This window comes from Gymnodraco acuticeps, unplaced genomic scaffold (assembly GCF_902827175.1).
Source record: "Gymnodraco acuticeps unplaced genomic scaffold, fGymAcu1.1, whole genome shotgun sequence".
NCBI lineage: Eukaryota > Metazoa > Chordata > Actinopteri > Perciformes > Bathydraconidae > Gymnodraco > Gymnodraco acuticeps.
The window spans coordinates 1,371-28,167 of record NW_022991632.1 but is presented as its reverse complement, the minus strand read 5'-3'; the positions used below and the strand labels follow the sequence as shown (position 1 = coordinate 28,167).

The window sequence follows — 26,797 nt, the reverse complement described above, 5'->3', positions numbered from 1 at the left end:
CCCACAGCATCACCAACACAGGGCACCCACTTACGCACCAGCAAGTCCCCCTGAACAAAGTAACCCTGGGCTATGTCTCTGACCTTCTCTGCCGGCAACACTTCAGTCCACAGAGCAGAAAGAGATGAATCGTCCCTCTGACTCCTGACCCAGTCCTCCTTTGACACCGACGAAGGGAGATCAGGCAGTGAGACCACATGTACCACATTACTTTTGCTACACTCCGAAACATGTGGGTCAGCAGACATTTTACGGCTCTGTGCACGTGTCACCGCACAAACTGGAAACACACTTGGAAACTGCAAACCACTCTCATCTGGCTCCCCAGATGCCACCGGCCTGGAAACCACCACAGGCGGTGGCACACCAGCCCACACAGCACTACCAGCGAGATCGTTGCCCAAAATCATATGTATCCCATCGAGTGGCAACGCGGGACGCACCCCGATAGACACAACTCCCCGCACCAGTTCGCAATCCAGCACTATTGTATGCCGTGGCACAGGGATCAAGCCCATCTCCATGCCCCTCATCAGCACAAAATCCCCCGTTTCTGTCTCTGACGAAAAAGGCAACACTGACTCAACAATGAATGAGTATCTAGCCGCTGTATCACGCAACACCTTAATCGGCACATATTTGTCACTACCGACTACTGATAGTGATGAACGGCTCAAAACCAGAACCCGCATCCGGGTCGGCACAAACCGGCTTCTTATCAGGCACCATGCCCGAGCCTACACCCAACGGTTTTTTATCCACCACGGCAGAACAACACATGGCTGGAGCATGTGGTGACAAACGAGGCTTCCCCTTCGTTTCCAGCAATGGACACTGCTCCTTCCAATGACCCCCACCTTTGCAATAGTGACATTGGTCCACTTTGGCCCCCTCGGGTCGCCCTGTACCTGCAAATCTACGGGAGGAGCCTGGTGAAAACTTTGCACGGGCATCTCCATTGTCTTCTCCACGTTTCCAATCACCCCTAGAATATTTCTCCGCAAAACTGCCCTTATGTGTCAACACAAAATCGTCCGCTAATTCAGCAGCTCTAAACGCGGTGGGAGGTTTCTGTTCATTCACATACGTGGCCACACGCTGAGGGAGAATGTTTTTAAATTGTTCCAAGACAATGAGCTCACAAAGACCGTCAAAACTTGCAACCTTTGCTGCCGCGCACCACCGCTGAAAATGAGAAGTTAAATCACGGATAAACTCCACATGTGTCTGCTTATCTCCCTTGACCCCACTTCTGAACCTTTGACGATACGCTTCAGGAACCAGTTCGTAAGATTTCAACACCACTGATTTTACTCTATCATAGTCCAAAGCATTTTCGCCACAAATAGCTGAATAGGCTTCCTGTGCTCGCCCAGTGAGTACACACTGAAGTAACAGCACTCTGTCCGAATCTGACCAGTTTCTTGCCTCTGCTATGTGTTCAAATAGAGTGAAAAAAATGTCCGGGTCACGCTCATTGAACTTTGGCACTAATCGCAAGTAAGAAATTATATCGCCACTGCCTGATGCTAACCTAGCACCACCATCCTCCCCTGGAGAAAACTTGCCCTCTCCCATCAGCCGTAATCTAGCATGTTCCACCTCACATTTCATCTTTTCCACCTCCAGCACCTTCTCCACCTCTAAACGCTTCTCTACCTCCTGCTGCTGACCCCTCATCTCCAACTGCAACTTCTCCTGCTCCAACTTCAACTCCAACTGCAATCTCTCCTGCTCCAATTTCAACTCCAACTGCAATCTCTCCTGATTAAACTGCATGGCCAAAAGCTCCTTTTGCTGTTCGAATGTCAAACCAGCTGTCTGAACCACTACTGGCCCGACCCCTGCCACACCAGACTCACTCTTCTGTAACACTCCCCGCTCAAACAAAGATGACACGATGACAGCTTTAATGTCATGTTTCCGCTTGCTCCCTACAACAGCAATTTCATAATGCTCTGCTATTTCGATCAACTGCGCCTTCTGGCAACCATCCAAGAAAGATACTGAGGGCGCATCCACAAACGCTGACAAAGAAGCCATAATATATTGCCTATACCCAATCAGAAAGCAAAGTACTCAACTGTCAACACGCCTGGGCGAAAAGACAAAACCCAACAGAGAATTCCCCCCTAACTGCCTTACCAAAATCTGCCTAATCTCACCTAGTCTTCATGTGGCTTGCGGCGGGTAATTACGCACTGGAACCCGGCGGATTTATGGAGCGACCTGCACGCAGGTAACACCAAGAAATCACGCGGATGTGCCCCCGAGACAGCTGTCCGAAAACAGCTGACACCAACCACGTCACCACAACACTATGAAAAAAAACAACAGACGGAATCCAAGGGGAAACGCCACTTAAGCCTAGCGGGGAAAATCTCTTTTACAAAAGCGTAACAAACAGCAATATCTTACCTTCTGATTGGCACACAAAACCTGATGCCATGTCAAACACTAAAGCATCCTGAAACCCAAAAGACATGATGTGTCCCCCAAATATCAGCGCAGAGCCAGCACACAGCTGGACCACAACAATGAATCAGCTGCTCAATGAGCACTACACAAACTTTTTAAATAAATAACCCGTTGGACGAGCCCCCATTTGTTGCGACCTGGCTCAAAAGGCCACAACAAAAAGGAGACACAACATGTCAACGGGTAGGTAAAGGTGTTTATTTGCACAACACTGGTCAATTCAACACATTGGTTATACTCATCAGAGCCGGGTGCCTGCAGGAAAACAGCGCCAGAGCAGAGAGGAGCAGAGAGGCTTTAAAATAGCTGCAGAGCACCAGACCCAGGTGCCCTGAGTTAATGCAATCACTGCAATCAATGCAGCCAAGACAGGACAGCCACACCCTCTCCACTGATGAACCCACAGGGGCATCACACGTGACAAAAACATATTTTAGCTCCTACCATATGGGGAAACAATCATATTTATGAGAATACATTTAGAAAATGAAATCTGAATTTCTAGTTTGAAATCTGAGTTTTGAGATTTAAATTTGAACCTGTTTTTCCCCCTAGGAATTCTGAATTCAAACTAAGCATTCTCAGATAAATTATGATTTAGATCTCAAAATTCTAAATGTATTCAAAGAATAGCGAAGGGAGAAAATAATTCAGATTTTTATCTCACAATTCAACCTTTTTTAAGAATTCGGAATTTTAATTTAAATTTCGAGGCTAAAAAAGAGTATGGCTTTTGCCACAATTATTGCACCAAATAAGATTAAAGTGAAATATTTCTAGACCTGGTGGACAGAGCCAGTAATACAAGTAAAGTCAACACCCACTCAAAACTGCCACCATGTGGCAGATAAGATATTTTGCATTAATTCTTAAAATATAGCGCCCCCAGTGTACCTATTTGGTATAGAGAGGCGAAGTCCCTCCCCTTCCGAAAGCCTCCATGGGACCCCGGAAGCGGAAAATTATACATTGAAGTCAATGGAGAGAGAAAGGTTATCTTTTGATCCCGTTTCAATTGTGCCACGAATGACACATATGATGTTTGTCAATTTAAAAGAACATTTTGCAAGTCAAAAAAATAAAAATGTGTCGTAAAACTGTGAAGTTACACATTTTTTAGTGTGAAACCGCTCAGTGAACTACAGGTCTCTCGTCTCGCACAATACGCGTCACCAACATAAAGATGGCCGTCACGTTAGCACATTTCACCACATTCTTTCAGAATGAGAATAAAAGTATTTTACGAGGTGAAAATCACTACAAGTCTGGGCACGTTGAGAGCTGTACCTATATGAAAGGGGAGTTAGTCGGTTCTGTAAGAGCCAGCATGCGGGACCGGCTTTACAAGGTTTCGGTGAGTAATATGAGTGCAATGTGTAACGTTAATGTCAGCTAGCTAACATTAGCTAACAAGGTACAGTAACGTGTTTTGTTTTAACAACTAGTTTTCTCCTTAAGAACTTCGTGGTCTCTGTGTATGCTGTGGATAACATTAGTGTTCACAAGAACAAGGTACACTCCCGTGTTTTGTTTTAGTTGCTCTTCAGATTGAAGCGGCCAGTTTTATATCGACTATACTGTATGTGTGATCTCCTTTTTCTCGTTGTGTCATTTGAGTTTATTTGCTGTGTGTCGATTCAAGGATTTTGGTTATCTAGGCACAGCTGTGTGTGACTCCCTCTGGTACACCGGTATGTGTTTTCCTAATGTAGAGAGCATTGATTAATTAATAAACTACACACTGAGTCTAGATCCTGACCAAATCCTTTTTTATTGTTGATCAAATGTTTTTCAAAAATGTATTCATACACATTTAGAAAAATACAATGTACAATCACAACCAATACAACACAAATTACAAAAAATACAGAAAAAACAAACAATAACAACAGACAAGAGGACAAAACTATGGAAAAATAAACCCTCCCACCCCCAGATCCGGACCATCCTTGTATTATTGCTCATTCAATCTATTATAGCATGCTAACAAATGGTACTTACTTTATTTTTACAGATCTGCATGGGAGACGATGGCGCGATGCAGAGCGCTGTCTGTGATTGTGCACGGGGGATGTACAAATGCAGCCACGCTGCAGCATTGGCAATATTTTCCATGTGGCAGATCAGCTCCACAGATGTTGAGTGCCAGTGGAGGAAGCCTGGCACTTCCAAAGTAGTCCAGCCGGTGTCTCAACTTTACCAACAGCGAGAGGAGACATACAACCCACTGGCCAGAGAGATCGCCAACTGTCAACTGGGGGGTTGTAAACGAGGCCGAAGGGGTGAAGGCTTTTGTGGAGGCATCAAGTGACAGTGTTCGAATCGAGTCTGGTCTCTTTGTGAGTGAGTCGGGTGTTCTGGGAGCATCACCCGATGGACTTGTGCAGCCATCTGCCCTGCTGGAGGTGAAGTGTCCACACAGCCAGAGGAACATGACCATCGCGGAGGCAGTCCAGTTACCATCCTTCTGTCTCTGTGAGGAGGGTGGGTCATATATTCTCAAGGAGAATCACCCATACTGGCACCAGGTCCAAGGGCAGCTGCACATCACAGACCGGAGTCTCTGCTACTTTGTTGTGTGGACCACGAAGGAGGCGATCATCATCCCCATCCCCAAAGACCCTGCATGGCATGGAAATCTCCTCCTCCTGGAACAATTCTACACCCAGCATATGCTCCCTGTGTTGGCCAGTAGAGAGGAGGACATTTCAATAAACATACTCTTAACACCCTCGGACTCTGCGTTGTGTTTGGTATGTGTGATGGGGTGTTATGCAGAGGGGAGGAAAACAGGACACAGCAGATTGGGATTGTGGTGGAGATGCTGAGCAGTTATTTAATTGTTGCATGTAATTATTATTATACTGCGTGCTTCTTAGTTATTCCATCTTTTGCTGTAACATGGATCTGTATGTAACTCTATATTTACTTGTTATCTACCACACTTCCTTCTACATCATACACCATCATTATACATGATGGTGTATATAGGATATATATATTTGTATACATATCTGTAAATTGTATAATTTTATTTAAACGTCTTTTTGATCTCTCAAACTGAGTAAGATTGACAATAAAGTTGACTTTGAAAAATATATATATTCTTTATGAAAATAGTTGACTGTTGTCAAATGAATCCAAATGAAACGTTGGACTGAACTACAACTACGCCTTTAAATCTCTACGGACTGTTTTTCAGTGGGATGGCAAGTTCCTATCTTTAAACATTTATTAGTTTTTTCTCAGAACAGATTTGATTTTATGAAGTTAATTTAACTTTGCCGAAGGTCAGGTCTTTGTAAGGTCATCATTAAAAGGTACAATCAATTTGTTTAGGGTTGACTAAAATAATGAAAAACATTCATTTGGATAATTTACTGACAGAATAAGAAACTCAATGATGCTTTACTCACCTGTTCCCTTTTTATAAAGTGAAACAGTTGAAACGATAGATTTTAGTAAACTTAAAAACAACCTTCTCCAAAAGCTATCAAGGAATATACCGAATACTTGTTTTAGAACTTTATTACATATTTTTATATAAATAGTTTGAATGATCCATAATTGACAGAAGCTTGTGTTTACACTGACCTGTTACTCATATTAATGTCTTTGTAACTTCAGTAAACCACTACCTCACTAATTTCTTTCATTCATCACGGTTCAGTAAACTAAGTGATACATGAAACAGTTTAATCATTATAATAACGTAGGATTGCAACTCTTTGAAAATGTAGGTGGCTCTTAAAAGAGCTGTTGTGTTTGGGTGTGCTGGTCTCAGGTCAGTCTAAGCCCTCTCTCCGCGGATGCGGCGGGCCAGCTGGATGTCCTTGGGAATGATGGGGACCCTCTTTGCTTGGTTCATCTTACTGGGGGGCAGCTACATGGATGTCGGTGCAGTCCACAATCATTGCGCAGTTGAAGGCAGAATGAATTTATTATTGACTCCGAATGAAGCACAACTTCATGTCATACAATACAATGACTTTATTTGTAATTGTGTAAAAAAATATGAGCATTGATTAGCAAGCAGGACCTGCAGGAACAGAGAATGGTGATGGAGCTGGGAAGAGAGAAGAATAAAGAAAACAGATCAACTTTATTATCGGATATTAAAAATTCAATTTCAAAACAAGTTGCCGCTCCTACAGTTTTCTAGTATGTAAAGATGATTTCACATGACCTATGCAACATATCACACTCAATACATGTGTGTCTCTGGGGGGTGCATTGTGCCTTTGATGTATATAAATAATATACCATAACCAAATACTATTACGTACAGTGGAAATCAGGTTGCCAGAGCAGGTCAGTGTGCATGTTCCTCAACGTCTCAGCAGTTACAGGTGAGGTAAAGAAAATAAAAGAGAAAAAGGTCAGTAACAACACTTTAAAGTAACAACACTTTGAATAATTATCTCTTCTAACAATTTTCTCTCAATAAGCACACAACGACTGTCTTTCCAACAAACAGATTGTCATCACAATGAAACACGTCCAGAAGAATGTCATGCAAAGCTCCATGCCTGCCTTCGACTCTCCCTGAACTGCTTCCTTAGCACCCGGTGGAGGGCGCAGTAGGCTACTCTTCAAATGTTTCACGAAATACTTACCATCATGTTTGGTTACTGTTTAACATTTTGGTTTACCTCATGTAATAAAATAATAACTTCATGGTAAGGCTACTAAAAATGACAAGGCTAAGTAATGTAATGCTAACTAACGTGCTCGCTACTCGTCGCTACTAGCTAGGTAGCTAACTTGACTATGTTCCATGCACAACATGTATATTACCTATGATATTACCTGATATGTCTGATCCAGCGACTCCTGGTCCTTTCATCAGACGGGAATCGATAGAAGGAGCAAGTGGTATGATCACTTTTATGACTACAACCTGGTACAAAGCACACAGGCATCTTGTAAAAGTGAATTTATTTTTAGCGATCTATCATTTATTGGAGGGAATAAATCAGTTATGAGATCTTCTTCTTCTTCGCTTTAATTACGAGTCTTATTATAAATCACCGAGCATGCCTGTGACATCACTTACGCGACCCAGAATGGGATTTGGGATTTGTAGTCTTTGTAGTAGCGTATTTTTCATAGTCTTATATTTCAGCAGTTTTACGACAAAATGTGACTTTTTTGACATGGAAATGATTGTTCAAGATTGACAAACATCATATGTGTAGTTCGTGGCACAATTCAAACGGGATCAAAAGATACGTGTTCTCTCTCCATTGAATTCAATGTAAATTTTTCGCTTCCGGGGTCCCATGGTCCGGAAGTAGATGGGCGTGACTTCGCCTCTCCATTACATCTGGAAATTAAATATAGCGCCCCTAGTGGACCTATTTGGTATTACATCTGGAAATTAAATATAGCGCTCCTAGTGGACAAAAGTTATAAATATAATAGCGCACTCTGGTGGACATATTGTATATACATTATAAATAATACAATTCAGTCACACACTAGTGTTCAAATTTAGAACAATTATATTTAGCACATATTTGTATATTTAAAGCATTACACATAAATAATTATTATCAGAAGTACAAAAGGGATTAGTAATTAATCCATAATAATTTCAAGTATTCATCGGTGACGTCATCACTTCGGAGTGACGTCACAACGTGATCATGCTCCGCAAGGTATCAAAGCTGCCGATCAGCTTTTTTACACAGGGCAAGCACTTGGTAGTCTTTTGCTTGGTGGAGTTCACTATTTGAGTTCTATTTGCAAACTTTCAGGAGAGGCTCTGTGATGTCACGAATGATGTCACGAATGATGTCACTACATCCTGCATGACGTCACCAATGATGTCATCGCACTCCGCATCACTGATTTCAAAGAGCCTTTCTTCATGATCACATGACATTATGCAGTAATTATCTTCAGTCAAGTAAAATACAAGTAAATACAAATACAATTGAAATTCTTGCACTATTTCAATTGTATTTGTATTTACTAAATGTATTCAAAGAATAGCGAAGGGAGAAAATAATTCAGATTTTTATTTCACAATTCAACCTTTTTGAATTCGGAATTTGAATTTCGGGGCTAAAAAAGAGTATGGCTTTTAACGCCACAATTATTGCATTTTTTTTTTGGAATTCTGAATTTGACAAAAGATTTGCAAAGGGAGAAACTAAGTCACATTTTGATCTTGAAATTCAGATTTCTTTTGAGAATCCTGAATTGTAAGTGAAGAATTCCGAGGATGAAAAGATTTGTGATGTTTAATTTCTGAATTTAGATTTATTTCTGAGATTTTAAAATATGAATTGTGAGGGGACACAAAAAATAGTTCTTAATATTAATCTCAAAACTCAGATTTTAAACTCCAAATGATGACTTTATATTCCTGATGCATAAACTGTAACTTTTTGCATAAATTCAAAGCTAAAAAACATTTCCCACATGTTACCCTATCCTCTTCCCTATCCATCACTTCCATAGGTCAATATTTAGGGCTTTTTCTTTCTTTTCTTTGTAAAGTTCTGTTATTCTTTCTTGCAACACACTGCTAGAAGAACAACAAACATTTATACTAAGAGATAATAATTCACTATACTGTTGTGACCATTGATGGTTCTGTTTTATATTGAACATAATTGAACCTGCTGGCATTCACAAATCTCACAATTCGACCTTTTTTTAAGAATTCGGAATTTTGAGGCTAAAAAAAGGTAGAATTGTGAGATACAAATCTGAATTATTTTCTCCCTGACACACTCAGACACAGGAGGGCAAACACAGGAAGGAAGACAAGAGACAGGGAGAACAGCATTTCAAAATTAAACCATTAAAATCGTGACAAAAAAGATATTTAAGCTCCTACCATATGGGGAAACAATCATATTTATGAGAATACATTTAGAAAATGAAATCTGAATTTCTAGTTTGAAATCTGAGTTTTGAGATTTAAATTTGAACCTGTTTTTCCCCCTAGGAATTCTGAATTCAAACTAAGCATTCTCAGATAAATTATGATTTAGATCTCAACATTCTAAATGTATTCAAAGAATAGCGAAGGGAGAAAATAATTCCGATTTTTATCTCACAATTCAACCTTTTTTAAGAATTCGGAATTTTAATTTAAATTTCGAGGCTAAAAAAGAGTATGGCTTTTGCCACAATTATTGCACCAAATAAGAGCAAAGTGAAATATTTCTAGACCTGGTGGACAGAGCCAGTAATACAAGTAAAGTCAACACCCACTCAAAACTGCCACCATGTGGCAGATAAGATATTTTGCATTCATTCTTAAAATATAGCGCCCCCAGTGTACCTATTTGGTATTACATCTGGAAATTAAATATAGCGCCCCTAGTGGACAAAAGTTATAAATATAATAGCGCACTCTGGTGGACATATTGTATATACATTATAAATAATACAATTCAGTCACACACTAGTGTTCAAATTTAGAACAATTATATTTAGCACATATTTGTATATTTAAAGCATTACACATAAATAATTATTATCAGAAGTACAAAAGGGATTAGTAATTAATCCATAATAATTTCAAGTATTCATCGGTGACGTCATCACTTCGGAGTGACGTCACAACGTGATCATGCTCCGCAAGGTATCAAAGCTGCCGATCAGCTTTTTTACACAGGGCAAGCACTTGGTAGTCTTTTGCTTGGTGGAGTTCACTATTTGAGTTCTATTTGCAAACTTTCAGGAGAGGCTCTGTGATGTCACGAATGATGTCACGAATGATGTCACTACATTCCTGCATGACGTCACCAATGATGTCATCGCACTCCGCATCACTGATTTCAAAGAGCCTTTCTTCATGATCACATGACATTATGCAGTAATTATCTTCAGTCAAGTCAAATACAAGTAAATACAAATACAATTGAAATTCTTGCACTATTTCAATTTTATTTGTATTTACTAAATGTATTCAAAGAATAGCGAAGGGAGAAAATAATTCAGATTTTTATTTCACAATTCAACCTTTTTGAATTCGGAATTTGAATTTCGGGGCTAAAAAAGAGTATGGCTTTTAACGCCACAATTATTGCATTTTTTTTTTGGAATTCTGAATTTGACAAAAGATTTGCAAAGGGAGAAACTAAGTCAAATTTTGGGTAACACTTTATATTAAGGTACACAAATTAACCATCAACTAGTTGTTAATTAACATGCATATTAGCAGTATATTGGCTCTTTATTAGTCATTATACAACACTTATTAATGCCGTATTCTACATGACCATATTCTACAAGTAATAAGCCATTAGTTGAGAGTTTTTCCTCAATTAACACTCTAATTAGTGCTTATTTGTTGCAAGTAAGGAACTTATTGTACATGAGTTTTGGTCTTAATATGCGCTGCCCAATATGGGCCTAATAAGGCAGTAGTAGCACAAGAATAGTAATTCTCCCATAATAACACTTAACAAATATGATCTATTCTTATGGAACAAAACATGAAACTACAAGTGTTAATTAAGTCTAAACAACTCAAAATTAGCTATTTATATCTAAGAATATGTTCCCTATTCTAAAGTGAAGTCTTGTTCATAACCAATAAGCTAGTAGTTTGACTCTAATTGACCAGAACAGGTTCCCTATTCTAAAGTTGCCTCCTCTTCACACTTTGTAAATACATTATAGCACACAACTACTGAAATTAACCTCAACAGTACATGAACAAAGTAGGCACACGTTGAAATATCTGTTTTATTAATGAACCACTAAAGAGAGGTTCAGACACATACATGTACCAAAACATGTCAAGTTTCTCCAAGGCTGAGAACACTATATGCAGCCTGTACTTTTTAATAAAAACTGATTTTTAACAGAGTTTATGTATTTGTGATCATACTGTGTGACCTGCTTGTATGTTCTTACACAATAGGTGTACTGTTCTCTCTCTGTGTTGTCTCAGTGTGGACATAGATTTAAACAGCCAGCCAAACTCTTTTGAGAGCCAGGGAATGAGCAGCCATGCTCCTTTATTGACTTATTTGCAGTCCAGTGACATTCAAACGGAGTGAAACTATAAAAAAAGAAGTTACAAGGCACTTAATGATCTCATACATGCAAGTGTAACATACACAGATGAACACATTAGGACCGCTTAGTGTAAACAAGGTAAACATAGATAATGCTAGCTGTACAATAAGCATGTATACAGGCTAGTATGGCTAACGCTAGCATGTATGCTAACGCTACCGTGTATGCTAACGCTAGCGTGAATGCTAACGCATTTTCTCATTGCGTTTAAACATCTCCACATGTCATCACATAAACACAATACATGTTACTAATCCTTACAGTGTAAGTGTAAGGCTCACACTTACAGTCATTGCTTTCTGACGGACTTGACCCTTTTACTCTTCAGGTTGCATAGGGAAAATTAGTGGCAGTGTACTCAAGTCTACTGCCATTATATTCCGTTCACGTTCTCCTACTTCCTGTACCCGGGTCTAACCTTCAGTACACATTTTACAAAAATATAAATGTGCAAATATGAAACATACTGGTCAATATCACCTTGCTATTGGTAGCTGAACTGTCAATACCCCAAAACATATTATAAGATATAAATACCTAATTTTGAGTTATTTAGACCAGTGGCGTAGCCAGGAATTATTGTGTGGGTGGGCCTGGAGAAATGTAGGTGGGCCAGGGGGAGACATATTAAGCGTGGGGTCTGAGCTGAAACTTCATTAATGATTTTAATGATTTTTTAATGCACTAATAGAACATAAGCATCAATTAGCAGTGAAAACAAAAACATAGGCACTGCGGCCTCATGTGTGTAAAACTGACATCCACATATGGGTACACAACGGTACTACTACTTTTATCGATAGCGCTTATGCTCCAGGTTCAGTACCAACCACATCATAAAGTACGCGGACGATACAACAGTGGTGGGACTCATCAGGGACAACAACGAACAGGCCTACAGGGAGGAGGTGAAACATCTGACAGACTGGTGTAACACCAACAACCTGATCCTGAATGTCGATAAAACAAAAGAGATCATTGTCGACTTCAGGAACAAAAAGCACTGTCACCCACCACTCCACATCAACGGCACAGCAGTGAAGACTACAGACAGCACCAAGTTCCTGGGGGTGCATATCACAAGCAGTCTGACCTGGTCCACTCACACGACATCACTATTTAAGAAGGCACAGCAGCGCCTACACTTCCTGCACAGCTCCCCCCTCCCATCCTCACCACGTTCTACAGAGGAACCATAGAGAGAGTGCTGACCAGTGGCATCTCCATCTGGTCGAGAGACTGCAACGCCAAAGACTGGAAGTCTCTGCAGAGAGTGGTCAGGACAGCAGAGAAGATCATCGGAGTGTCTCTCCCTCCCATCAGAGACACCGCTCAGAAACGCTCCCTGACAAAAGCCCAGAACATTTTGAAAGACCCCACTCATCCTCACCATGCTCTGTTCTCCCTGCTGCACTCCGGCAAGAGGTTCTGCAGCATTAAGAGCAGAACAGCCAGATTCTGCAATAGCTTTTTCCCCCATGCCATCAGACTGCTGAACAGCAAGTAGACCAGTAACATAAAGATTACATTACGCTGTGTAAAGAGCACATATTTGTTATATAGTAGGCCTATGTCTATCTTATTTATATGTATAAGTCTTTATATTTTAAACGCACACTTTATCTTTAATTTTATCAGCACCACGTCACTATTATTTATGTACAATTTTAGCAAGTTTTTATATTGTCCTGTTCCTGTAAGCCAGTACAACGAAATGTCGTTTTAATAGTACACTCTGTGTCTTGTTGAAATGACAATAAAGTATGTCTGTCTTATCGATCCGGTCCTTCAACACCTACTTTTATCGGTTCTTTTGGAGAAAAAATTAAGGCAAACTAACTAAACAAATTGTGAACAAAACTAACATTGCTTTTTATTTCAATTAAATAAACAATATTTCACATCAAAAGAAACAACAATGTTTTAACAAATCGTATTAAATAATCTGATGACAGAATTGTAAACAGAATAGCTGAAACTGTAACAAAATAAATAACACAGTTACCTCTAATCATTAACCCATGTTTGTATAATGTAGTTAGCTCCGTGTGTTGCTGCTAGCATACATAACACCTGACGTGGAAACGTTACTCGTGGACGGGGCTACAGAGCTGCTAGAAAGACAGTTGAACCCGGTACATTCCTCCGTCTGAATGTGGAGCACTTTTGCTAAATGTTTAGACAAATTGCTCGTGTTACCGCCCTTACATGCTAAACTCTTATTGCACTTTTGGTAACGAGTATTGTCCATATCGACACGGCTATAGTTTAACCACACCTCGGAGCGCGTTCCTCTCCGCCATCTCCTCCGTGTGTGTGTGTTGCTGTATGTAGCAGCTGCGTGTGTGTAAACTGCCCCGCCCCCTCGCTCATTCACTCACGGCAAAAGTTACTTTACTTACTATAAAAACTCACGGTAAAAAAATGCACTCCCTATTCCATTGTCATGAAGGTGGAATCTAACTATATCCAGAATAAGTTTTATTGGATCCAGGCTAAAAACATGTTTATTTCTGCTGTAAAGTTGGGCATTTTAACATGGGGGTCTATGGGAATTGCTCCTTTTTGCATCCATCCCCTGTCGGCCACTAGATGAACTGCAGTTTGTGGCACTTCCTTCTGGGCTTCCCGGCTCTGCGCTATGAAGCGCTGATTGGCTGTGGGTGGGCCAGACGTGGGCCCACCCACAGCTACGCCACTGATTTAGACACAATTAACACTTATAGTTTCATGTCTTGTTCCATAAGAATAGATCATATTTGTTAAGTGTTATTATGGGAGAATTACTATTCTTGTGGTACTACTGCCTTATTAGGCCCATATTAGGCAGCGCATATTAAGACCAAAACTCATGTACAACAACTTCCTTACTTGCAATAAATAAGCACTAATTAGAGTGTTATTGAGGAAAAACTCTCAACTAATGGCTTATTACTTGTAGAATATGGTCATGTAGAATACGGCATTAATAAGTGTTGTATAATGACTAATAAAGAGCCATTATACTGCTAATATGCATGCTAATTAACAACTAGTTGATGGTTAATTTGTGTACCTTAATATAAAGTGTTACCAAATTTTGATCTTGAAATTCAGATTTCTTTTGAGAATCCTGAATTGTAAGTGAAGAATTCCGAGGATGAAAAGATTTGTGATGTTTAATTTCTGAATTTAGATTTATTTCTGAGATTTTAAAATATGAATTGTGACACAAAAAATAGTTCTTAATATTAATCTCAAAACTCAGATTTTAAACTCCAAATTATGACTTTATATTCCTGATGCATAAACTGTAACTTTTTGCATAAATTCAAAGCTAAAAAACATTTCCCACATGTTACCCTATCCTCTTCCCTATCCATCACTTCCATAGGTCAATATTTAGGGCTTTTTCTTTCTTTTCTTTGTAAAGTTCTGTTATTCTTTCTTGCAACACACTGCTAGAAGAACAACAAACATTTATACTAAGAGATAATAATTCACTATACTGTTGTGACCATTGATGGTTCTGTTTTATATTGAACATAATTGAACCTGCTGGCATTCACAAATCTCACAATTCGACCTTTTTTTAAGAATTCGGAATTTTGAGGCTAAAAAAAGGTAGAATTGTGAGATACAAATCTGAATTATTTTCTCCCTGACACACTCAGACACAGGAGGGCAAACACAGGAAGGAAGACAAGAGACAGGGAGAACAGCATTTCAAAATTAAAGCATTAAAACCGTGACAAAAAAATATTTAAGCTCCTACCATATGGGGAAACAATCATATTTATGAGAATACATTTAGAAAATTAAATCTGAATTTCTAGTTTGAAATCTGAGTTTTGAGATTTAAATTTGAACCTGTTTTTTCCCCCTAGGAATTCTGAATTCAAACTAAGCATTCTCAGATAAATTATGATTTAGATCTCAACATTCTAAATGTATTCAAAGAATAGCGAAGGGAGAAAATAATTCCGATTTTTATCTCACAATTCAACCTTTTTTAAGAATTCGGAATTTTAATTTAAATTTCGAGGCTAAAAAAGAGTATGAATTTTGCCACAATTATTGAACCAAATAAGAGCAAAGTGAAATATTTCTAGACCTGGTGGACAGAGCCAGTAATACAAGTAAAGTCAACACCCACTCAAAACGGCCACCATGTGGCAGATAAGATATTTTGCATTAATTCTTAAAATATAGCGCCCCCAGTGTACCTATTTGGTATAGAGAGGCGAAGTCCCTCCCCTTCCGAAAGCCTCCATGGGACCCCGGAAGCGGAAAATTATACATTGAAGTCAATGGAGAGAGAAAGGTTATCTTTTGATCCCGTTTCAATTGTGCCACGAATGACACATATGATGTTTGTCAATTTAAAAGAACATTTTGCAAGTCAAAAAAATAAAAATGTGTCGTAAAACTGTGAAGTTACACATTTTTTCGTGTGAAACCGCTCAGTGAACTACAGGTCTCTCGTCCTCGCGCCCCCAGTGTACCTATTTGGTATTACATCTGGAAATTAAATATAGCGCCCCTAGTGGACAAAAGTTATAAATATAATAGCGCACTCTGGTGGACATATTGTATATACATTATAAATAATACAATTCAGTCACACACTAGTGTTCAAATTTAGAACAATTATATTTAGCACATATTTGTATATTTAAAGCATTACACATAAATAATTGTTATCAGAAGTACAAAAGGGATTAGTAATTAATCCATAATAATTTCAAGTATTCATCGGTGACGTCATCACTTCGGAGTGACGTCACAACGTGATCATGCTCCGCAAGGTATCAAAGCTGCCGATCAGCTTTTTTACACAGGGCAAGCACTTGGTAGTCTTTTGCTTGGTGGAGTTCACTATTTGAGTTCTATTTGCAAACTTTCAGGAGAGGCTCTGTGATGTCACGAATGATGTCACGAATGATGTCACTACATTCTGCATGACGTCACCAATGATGTCATCGCACTCCGCATCACTGATTTCAAAGAGCCTTTCTTCATGATCACATGACATTATGCAGTAATTATCTTCAGTCAAGTAAAATACAAGTAAATACAAATAAAATTGAAATTCTTGCACTATTTCAATTTGATTTGTATTTACTAAATGTATTCAAAGAATAGCGAAGGGAGAACATAATTCAGATTTTTATCTCACAATTTACAATATGTCCACCAGAGTGCGCTATTATATTTCTAACTTTTGTCCACTATATTTAATTTGCAGATGTAATACCTAAAATGTCCACTAGGGGCGCTATATTTAATTTCCAAATGTAATACCAAAGAGGTATAGCCATACTCTTTTTTTAGCCTCGAAATTCAAATTCTGAATTCTTAAAAAAAGGTCGAATTGTGAGATAAAAATCTCAGGGAGAATTATTTTCTCCCTGAGACACTCAGACACAGGAGGGCAAACACAGGAAGGAAGACACAGGGTGTTTCTCAATCGCGAGTAAAGCTGCTGCAGAGCCACTATTTCAAGCATACTACGTCGAGTATACTTCGAGTGCCGCCGAAGTACTGTTCCATTGTCCAGCATACTTGGAATTCTACCGAGCCCGGCGTACTTCGTTTGGAGAAATTTCGAGGCTGCACATGTGTAGACTCCACGTCTTAAAATCCCCACAATGCTTTGCGCACGGACCAATGTCCCCAAATCTGTGGCGGAAAATGTAAGGCAGGGCCTCTCATATGACGCACACTTGCTAGCCTGTTCCACTCTTTGTTTTCCGAATGCCAGGAAGTATTCTTGCCTCGCTTCTGAAGCAAGATGCTCGGCAGACATGTGCTACACGTGATTGAGAAACACCCGCAGGGAGAACAGAATTTAAAAATAAAACCATTACAAGACAGACAAAACTAAAATTGGGACAAAATTAGGGGTGTTGAAAATAATCGTTTCTACGAGGCCATGCGGACGTGGACGATTCGGTATCGATGCAGTGACGGAAGATAATCGGTTATAGCGTAGTAACGTTGCTTCCTGATTTTCCGGCCGCGGCTTTACTATAACGTTTTTTTTCCCGTCACTTTAATATCAAATCGGTCGGTGACGCAGAGATCAGGGAACAGACGTGACAGCGGCACAGCAACACCAAACACGGAGCAGTCTGCTTTATCCACCAACACAAGAACACCAGTCCAGAACCAACAGCAGAAGGACCCGCTCTGAATCACTCCGTGTCGCTGCGGCTCAGGGATTTATGTTTTTCAAAAATAATCGTGTTACAATCATGTCAGGTTTTTGGTGGATTTAATTAAGTCTTGGATTGCAAAGTATGAATGTCCTCTAGCAATTTTCAGACGATATATACGTGTGTAAAGTTTGTGAAGGCAGGAGGAAAAAAGCTTCCGCGATCACCGTCTCCTCTGTTCCTCCAAACCCCGCCCTGAAAATAATGAGTGACAGGCTGATAGTGACCCGATAGAAACTTTATTATTCACTGAAAGGTGGGGTAGGTAAGTTTGAGAAACCGGCTCGAGATACACTTTTTGTTATATTCCATGGAATGCTCTTAACATCCCGATAGCAATGAATATCTTAAGTGCTTTGACAAAAAATCCATTAAAAAATGTCATCTGTTGAAGCCGTAGTACTGTAAAAAGTACAACCAATCAGTTTAGCCGGGTCACATTTACAAAATCATAAATTGATAAGAAATTGCTGCAGGTGCACCATAGAGATCCTGACTGGCTGCATCACGGCCTGGTATGGCACCGCCCTCAACCGTGGGACTCTACAGAGGGTGGTGAGGACTGCACAGCATATCACCAGGACGGAGCTTTCTGGCTCTAGGCCCAGCGGCTCAGGAGGATCCGGCCCTCAGGATTATAGGCGACCCCCACACCCCAGCGACAAACTGTTCTGTCACATACACACATACAGCTACACTCACACACACACACACCACAGATCACACACACACGCAAATAGACCCCCCATTCCTCCTCAGAGTTTACGTTTTTTGACGATGCGAAGCAAACACAGACAAGCCGCTTGCCCTGTGCGCAGACGCAGGAGACCTCAAAAGTCCCTCGCTGCTCGTAGACGCAAGAGAGTGGTCCGACGCAGACGCTAAGCACAACAGGAAACATGTATCGAGGCTAAAAAAGAATATGGCTTTTATCGCCACAATTATTGCACCAAATAAGAGCGAAGTGAAATATTTCTAGACCTGGTGGACAGAGCCAGTAATACAAGTTAAGTCAACACCCACTCAAAACTGCCACCCTGTCATAGAGTGGCGAAGTCACGCCCATCTACTTCCGGTCCATGGGACCTTATTTCGGAAAAATCATGTATTGAAGTCAATGGAGAGAGAAAACGTATCTTTCGATCCCGTTTGAATTGTGCCATGAATTACACATATGATGTTTGTCAATCTTAAAAAATAATTTCCACGTCAAAAAAGTCACAGTTTGTCGTAAAACTGTTGAAATATAAGACTATGAAAAATACGCAACTAGAAAGACTACAAATCCCAGAGTAAGTGATGTCACAATTGTTTTCCTCCACTAAGAGATAGCTAAGATCAGCACCATATAGATATCATCTATCTATATGGCGCTGGCTAAGATAAGATAACTTTAACAAGATGCCTGTGTGCTTAGTACCAGGTTGTTATCATACCAGCAATGGGTCTTGCTCGTTCTTTCGCTTCCCGTCTGATGAAAGGACCAGGAGTGGCTGGATCAAGTTAGCTACCTAGCTAGTAGCTAGCACGTTAGTTAGCATTACAGCCTTGTCATTTGTATTAGCCTTAATATGAAGTAACATTAAGTAACCCAAAATGTTAAACAGTAAGAGTAGTACTGTCACCGGTGTGATCATTCTATAATACACAATTTAAGCCCGGGGGAGAAATGCTAATGCTAGCATCGGCGATCGCCGATCTTTTCTACTTCATGCTATCTGCACAAATGGTTGACATTAAACATTGAAAAGACCAGGCAGTTCAGAGAGAATCAAAGGAAGGCAGGCAGGCAGCTTTGCATGACATTCTTCTGGATGTGTTTCACTGTGGTGATAGTGAGGGTAGTCAATTGTTTTGTTGACAAGACAGTAGTGACGGCCATCTTGGTGACGTGTGTTGTTCTGCGAGACCAGAGATGTAGTTAATTGAGCGTTTCACACAAACAAATGTGTTACTTCACAGTTTTATTTTTTTGACTTGCAAAATTATTTTTTAAATTGACAAATATCATATGTGTAATTCGTGGCATAATTCAAATGGGATCGAAAGATAATCTCTCCATTGACTTCAATACATATTTTTTTCGAAATAAGGTCCCATGGAGGTCCACCGGAAGAGGACTTTATAAGATATATTGCCTCAATTCTTAAAATATAGCGCCCCCAGTGTACATCTGGAAATTAAATATAGCGCACCTAGTGGACATTTTAGGTATTACATCTGGAAATTCAATATAGCGCCCCTAGTGGACAAAAGTTAGAAATATAATAGCGCACTCTGGTGGACATATTGTATATTATTATATACATTATAAATAATACAATTCAGTCACACACTAGTGTTCAAATTTAGAACTATTATATTTAGCACATATTTGTATATTTAAAGCATTACACATAAATAATTGTTATCAGAAGTACAAAAGGGATTAGTAATTAATAGGGCTGTCAAGTTAACGCGTTAATAGCGCGTAAACGCCAAAAAAAGTTATCGCCACTAATTATTTTAACATATGTGTATTTTTTGTCCTCGGCCGCCCCGTAGTTTCAGAGCGCATCGAGTTAAAAATACCATCTACAAGCTGATTCAGACAGCCCCGCTCCTGCCGTCCGCTTGCGGCACACCACACTTCCACGCTCACCGGCAGGCCCTGACTGGCCATCGGGAGGACCGGGAGGATGTGTGTATGTGTGGCGCGAGCGAGAGAGAGCTAGTTAGCGCAGCTAACTAGCACCAGATGCTAACAACAACAATACACGTAAGGTCTTTACGTGTATTGTTGTTGTTAGCATCTGGTGCTAGTTAGCTGCGCTAACGGAAATAAGGAGCTTTTTAAATGAAAACAGAGGAGCAACATTTTTTTTAAATGTATTAGTCAATTTATTGAACATGTCAGAAACAAAAACATACAACAATAATATATATATATTCTCCTTTTTTTCCTCACTCAAATTAATAATTATAACAAAGTACAACAAAAAAAATTAAAAAAAACAATAATAAGGACATTTCGCCGACAACTGCGCCGAGCACTTGACTTTATGCAGGTAGCCAGACAGTTGGACATTATACGAAAAGTCAGCACACTCAGCACGGATAGTGCGCGCAACATGATTGCAGCGTCCAGGCAGCTCCCGTTCGAGCATATGCCTTGAGTTGCACATAGCTCCAACGATCCATCACACACACACACACACGCACTTTGTATTGTATTATTGAATGAGAGAGGTTCCAGGTTGAATTGAGGCGAATATTTGTAATGTTCAGAGGTTGTGGTGTTTAATATTCATGAGAATACTTGTCATTGTTCAAATGATAAACATTAGCATAAAGCATATTTGTCCACTCATATGTTGATAAGAGTATTACAAACTTAAAAAATATTCCTCTAAGGTACATTTAGAACAGATACAAAATGTGCGATGAATCGCGATTAACTATTTTAATCGACTGACAGCCCTAGTAATTAATCGATAATAATTTCAATTATTCATCGGTGACGTCATCACTTCGGAGTGACGTCACAACGTGATCATGCTCCGCAAGGTATCAAAGCTGCCGATCAGCTTTTTTACACAGGGCAAGCACTGCAAGTCTTTTGCTTGGTGGAGTTCACTATTTGAGTTCTATTTGCAAACTTTCAGGAGAGGCTCTGTGATGTCACGAATGATGTCACGAATGATGTCACGAATGATGTCACTACATTCTGCATGACGTCACCAATGATGTCATCGCACTACTGTCATGGCTCTCAGCCACAACAAACGTGCGACAGAAACGAGGGCGTGAATAGAAAAAAGAGTTTATTTGGCTGCTGTTGAAGGACACAACCAGCCGAAACAAAAGGTCAGCTGGTCGTGACTGCTCTTCACGTTGCGTCCTCCTGCCAGAGAGAGAGCGAGATCCGGACCAGTCCTTTATCCGGCTAGCTCCAGCCGCCAGGTGTCCTCAATCCCAGCTGATAGACCAAAGGGAAAACCTTAAAGGAACATACACACCCCAGAGATAACAAGGCAGGGGTCGTCACACCCCCCCCCCCCCCCCCCCCTTAAAGTCGGTGTCCCCAGGACCACCGGCACACCAACCCTGACAAAACAAAAAAAACACCAGTAATGAACAACAAAAATACCAGACATACGGCACCCCACTTCCAACAAAACCAACAATTGCAACATACAACCCTCACACTGCCAGCTGCTCCTCCCACACCCAGCCACATCTATAGCAACACAGGTAAGCAACCTGAGAAGCACACTTTAAAAAGATGGGCAGAGCGAGAATGATTTATTAAACAGTATGACAGACAATACATTACCGTCACGGCCCATGCTTCCTCAGTTGTAGCAGTTAGTTTCACTGGCTTTACTGCAATGCACCGCCACGTGGCCAATGTCGCCACACCTGTAACATTTCACCCTACTGCAACGTCTCTGGATGTGACCAAGCCCACCGCAGGAATAGCACTTCCGGTCGTTGGCATGCCCACAGTCACGAGCCATGTGTCCTTGGTCTCCACACCGATAGCAGGACATTTCCTTGCCGCCGCCACGACCACCATCAACGCTGCCACGACCACCATCAACGCTGCCGCCACCACGACCACCATCAACGCTGCCGCCACCACGACCACCATCAACGCTGCCGCCACCACGACCACCATCAACGCCGCCGCCACCACGACCACTTTGACTAGTGGGACAATGCTTGGTCTTCTGTTTTCTAAACATGTTTTTGTCCATAGCACGAGTGATCACACCAGAGGGCGTGACGTCTGCCAACACTGTAGAGCTCTCCTCAGACCTTGACTCAATCGGACCGCCAGTCACTAAAAGCACAGGGGGAACATCAGTCCAGACTCTGCTACCTGCCAAACCGTTGCCCAGGATGAACTGTATCCCCTCGATTGGCAAAGCTGGACATACACCAACAGCCACCTCACCCTTAACAAGACCACAGTCAATATACATCCTATGAACAGGAATAGGAAGAACTTTTAATCCCAGTCCCCAACTCAGAAGGGTGTCACCAGTGTCACTTTCATAAGACGGAGGCAAAACAGAGTCAACAATATAGGAGTCAAAAGCCCCTGTGTCTCGCAAGATTTTGATTGGAACTCTGACATTACTACCTACCAATGACACCAAGCCGTCTCGTATAAATGGAGCATAAGATGCCAAAACCTCAGATCCACCTAAGTGGGATGTAAGCACATCGGCAACACCGCTGCTTTCCCCAGGAGCAGCCAACGCAACAGGCCCAACAAAATATCTTCCTCCCTCAGATTTTGCTCTAAGTGCAGGACAGTCTGCCTTCCAATGGCCTTTTTCGCGACAGTAGTGGCAAATATCATTATTATCCCCTCAGATTTGACCAAAGCCAAGTTCCTTGGCTCCATCCCAAATGAACCAAGCTTTCTACTTCCCTCAAAAACAGCCAGGGCCCCAGAGCGCCCTCCGAACCTGCTCTTATGAAGCAACACAAACTCATCAGCTGCCACAGCAGCTTCAGCCGCAGAAGTGACCCTGTGTTCTGTTATGTAAGTAGCAATCTTGTCTGGAAGAACATTTTTGAACTGTTCCAAAGTCATAAGCTCACACAAATTGTCAAAAGTAGTGACGTCAAGAGCAGTTAACCAACGCTTAAAATGAACAGACAAATCCCTCGCCATCTCCACATATGTTTGATCTTGTTTTTGCTCAAAGGACCTAAAATGCTGTCGATAGGCCTCTGGCACCAGTTCATATGCTCTAAGCACCGCCGATTTTATTTTACTATAGCTAGAGCTATCCTCAAGACATAAGGAGGAATATGCTGACTGTGCTCTCCCTGTGAGAACACACTGAAGCATCAGAGCGCAGTCCGCATCAGGCCAATCCCTAGCCTTAGCTACACTTTCAAAAAGCAAAAAAAAAGTGTCAGGATCACTTTAATTAAATTGCGGTAACAAGCGCAAGTTGTTAGCATCGAACCGATGAAGAGACCTGGGCACCTGTTCACCGTGCCACTCACCCAACACCGCACCATCTCTGACCATAGAAAGATGTTGTCCTTCCATATCCAGTTTGGCTCTCTCAGTCTCCTGTCGCATCCGCTCCACTGCAATTTCCTTTTCACACTCCATCACATACCTCATTTTGTCATGACCCAGCTGCAACAATAACATCTCCTTCTGCTGCTCAAAGGACAGTGAACTAGCCTGAAAAAAAGGTTTTAACAAAACCCCCTCTTCCTTTGCAGCAAACACTCCTGTCTCACTTAATGTCGACACTATAGAGTCTTTTATGTTGTCTTTCACCGACAATAGACACAGAGAAATGCTCAGCAATTAAGAGCAGCTGCTCTCAAGTGGCAAGAGACTCCTGAGACGGAGCTTCAATAAATGCCTCTACGTCAGCCATCTTAATTTACACCGACCCCTCACCGGAACACAACACCGGACCTTTAAACCGAAAGAAGAGAACAAAAACAAAAACCAACCGGACAGATACCACCACGTTTATTATGCGTCCAAAGTGGAACACTAATTTTTTGATTGGAGTTTCCCCACTAACTCACCATCCCACTGACTAATCTCCTCCCTCGTCTTCATGCAGTTACTTGTGGTAGGTATTTATGCACTGGAGACCGCTAATCCAGCAAAGCGACTAGCAAGCTAGCAACACTACTGAGACCACGGCCATGCTCCCAAGCCAAGGCTTCAACCACTTTCTCCGCAACACTACACACCCCGCTCAACGATCCCAAGGGAACCGCCGCTTAACCTCAGGGAAAACTCCGCACCGTTCCGCACTGCTCCGCATGCAACGCACCAACAAACCCACACAAGAGAGAAAGGGAAAAAAACAAAAACGAACAGCTGACCACGGCTAAGAACAACTAGAAGCAACCACTCTCCCGAAATATAATACCAAACAAATCAAAGCATCACAAAGTAATCAAATCAGTCCCCCAAACAACAATCTGAAATCTAATGTCCTTCCCACAACGAGCCGAAACAAAGAAACCGGCCGCACTGCAAACGCGCTCCCAACAAACTTCATACACGCGCACCAACTCCCAACACAAATCTCACCTATCCGTTGCTGTACCACAGATAAAAAGAAGTGGACGAGCCCCCAGCTGTCATGGCTGTCAGCCACAACAAACGCGCGACAGAAACGAGGGCGTGAATAGAAAAAAGAGTTTATTTGGCTGCTGCTGAAGAACACAAACAGGCGAAACAAAAGGTCAGCTGGTCGTGACTGCTCTTCACGTTGCGTCCTCCTGCCAGAGAGAGAGAGAGAGCGAGATCCAGCCCGGTCCTTTATCCGGCTAGCTCCAGCCGCCAGGTGTCCTCAATCCCAGTTGATAGACCAAAGGGAAAACCTTAAAGGAACATACACACCTTAGAGATAAAGGTCGTCACACTCCGCATCACTGATTTCAAAGAGCCTTTCTTCACCGGTGATCACATGACATTATGCAGAATCAGTGCTTGAATTGGAATGAAAAAGGTGCCAGTACTCTAAAATCAGCAACTTTTTCAAGTCAATTTTATATATACAGCCCACAAACAAGAATTTGGCTACTATAATGCTAGTGGGTTTGTCTCTTTACTACTGTATATTTTAGAAAGGTTCACTGTACTTAACATTTTTTATGATAGGCAGCGGATATGGCTAAAGCTCAGTAAGGTCAATATTAACTGAAAATATAGCAATCAAAGTCTAGATCTTCTGCTGAAGACACATGAAGCAGAGACCTTTCAGGTGAGAGCCCCTCTGGTGGTGTTCAACATTAATGACAAGGAAACAAAGCTCTGGTCAGAAGCATTTTTTATAAAAAGCTTTAACAAAATTAAGTATTTCTGATGAACCTGGGGGCTGTGTTGTCTGGAACCTTGTGTTCCTGGTAGGGTCTCCCATGGCAAATTGGTCTCAGGCAAGGGGCCAGACTAAGATTGGTTCAAAAGACCTCATGAAAGAACAACAAAGAAGTGAGGATACCCGGCCCGGAGGAAGCCCGGGGTCCCCTTCTGGAGCCAGGCCCAGAAGGAGGACTCGTCGGCGAGCGTCTGGTGGCCGGGCTTGCCACGGAGCCCGGCCGGGCCCAGCCCGAAAAGGCAACGTGGGCAACACCTCCGCTTCTCCGTCCCGCGGGGCCCACCACCTACGGGAAACATCGATGGGGTCGGGTGCGCTGCCAGAAGGGTGGCAGTGAAAGCGGAGGGTCTCGACGGACCAGACCCGGGCGACAGAAGCTGGCTTTGGGGACGTGGAACGTCACCTCTCTGGGGGGGAAGGAGCCGGAGCTTGTGCGGGAGGTGGAGCGTTACCAGTTGGATCTGGTTGGGCTCACCTCTACGCACAGCGTCGGCTCTGGAACCTTACTTCTGGATAGGGGTTGGACTCTATTCTTCTCCGGAGTTGCTCAAGGTGTGAGGCGCCGGGCGGGTGTGGGGATACTCACAAGTCCCCGGTTAGGTGCTTCGTTGTTGGAGTTTACCCCAGTGGACGAGAGGGTCGCCTCCCTACGCCTGCGGGTTATGGGGGGGAAAACTCTGACTGTTGTGTGTGCTTATGCACCCAACAGCAGTTCAGAGTATACGGCCTTCTTGGAGACCCTGGAAAGAGTCCTGTATGGGGCTCCTGAAGGGGACTCTTTAATCTTGCTGGGAGACTTCAACGCACATGTGGGCAATGATGGAGACACTTGGAGGGGCGTGATTGGGAGGAACGGCCCCCCTGATCTGAACCGGAGTGGTGGTTTGTTACTGGACTTCTGTGCTAGTCATGGATTGGCCATAACAAACACCATGTTCGAACATAAGGATGCTCATAAGTGTACGTGGTACCAGAGCACCCTAGGCAGAAGGTCCATGATCGATTTCGTTATCGTATCATCGGACCTGAGGCCGTATGTTTTGGACACTCGGGTAAAGAGAGGGGCGGAGTTGTCAACTGATCACCATCTGGTGGTGAGTTGGGTCGAGTGGCGGGGGAAGCCTCTGGATAGACCTGGTAAGCCCAAACGTGTAGTTCGGGTGAACTGGGAACGTCTGGAGGAGGCCCAAGTTCAGGAGGCCTTCAACTCAC

At 41.8% G+C, this 26,797-nt stretch overlaps 1 protein-coding gene across 2 annotated transcripts; it reads right to left on the bottom strand.

Annotated features, from left to right (window-relative positions):
• On the bottom strand, positions 1 to 2,303 carry LOC117534148. Of its 2 annotated transcripts, none has more exons than XM_034198266.1 (2): positions 1,759 to 2,303; positions 1 to 1,692 (listed from the first exon to the last, which is right to left on the bottom strand). In XM_034198266.1, the coding sequence occupies exons 1-2, from the start codon at positions 2,041 to 2,043 to the stop codon at positions 646 to 648; spliced, it is 1,332 nt and encodes a 443-aa protein (XP_034054157.1). In that variant the 5' UTR covers positions 2,044 to 2,303; the 3' UTR covers positions 1 to 645. The 2 variants fall into 2 exon arrangements, with proteins under 2 accessions (XP_034054157.1, XP_034054156.1); XM_034198265.1 differs by having other exon boundaries at positions 1 to 1,726; positions 1,760 to 2,303.
• Positions 2,304 to 26,797: the final 24,494 nt, after the last annotated feature.

Coding starts and splice junctions, on each gene's coding strand:
- LOC117534148 (XM_034198265.1), bottom strand. CDS start 2,043: ATGGCTTCTTTGTCAGCGTTTGTGGATGCGCCCTCAGTATCTTTCTTG. Junction 1,727..1,759: donor ATGCAGTTTAATCAGGAGAG/ATTGCAGTTGGA, acceptor GGAGCAGGAGAG/ATTGCAGTTGGAGTTGAAGT.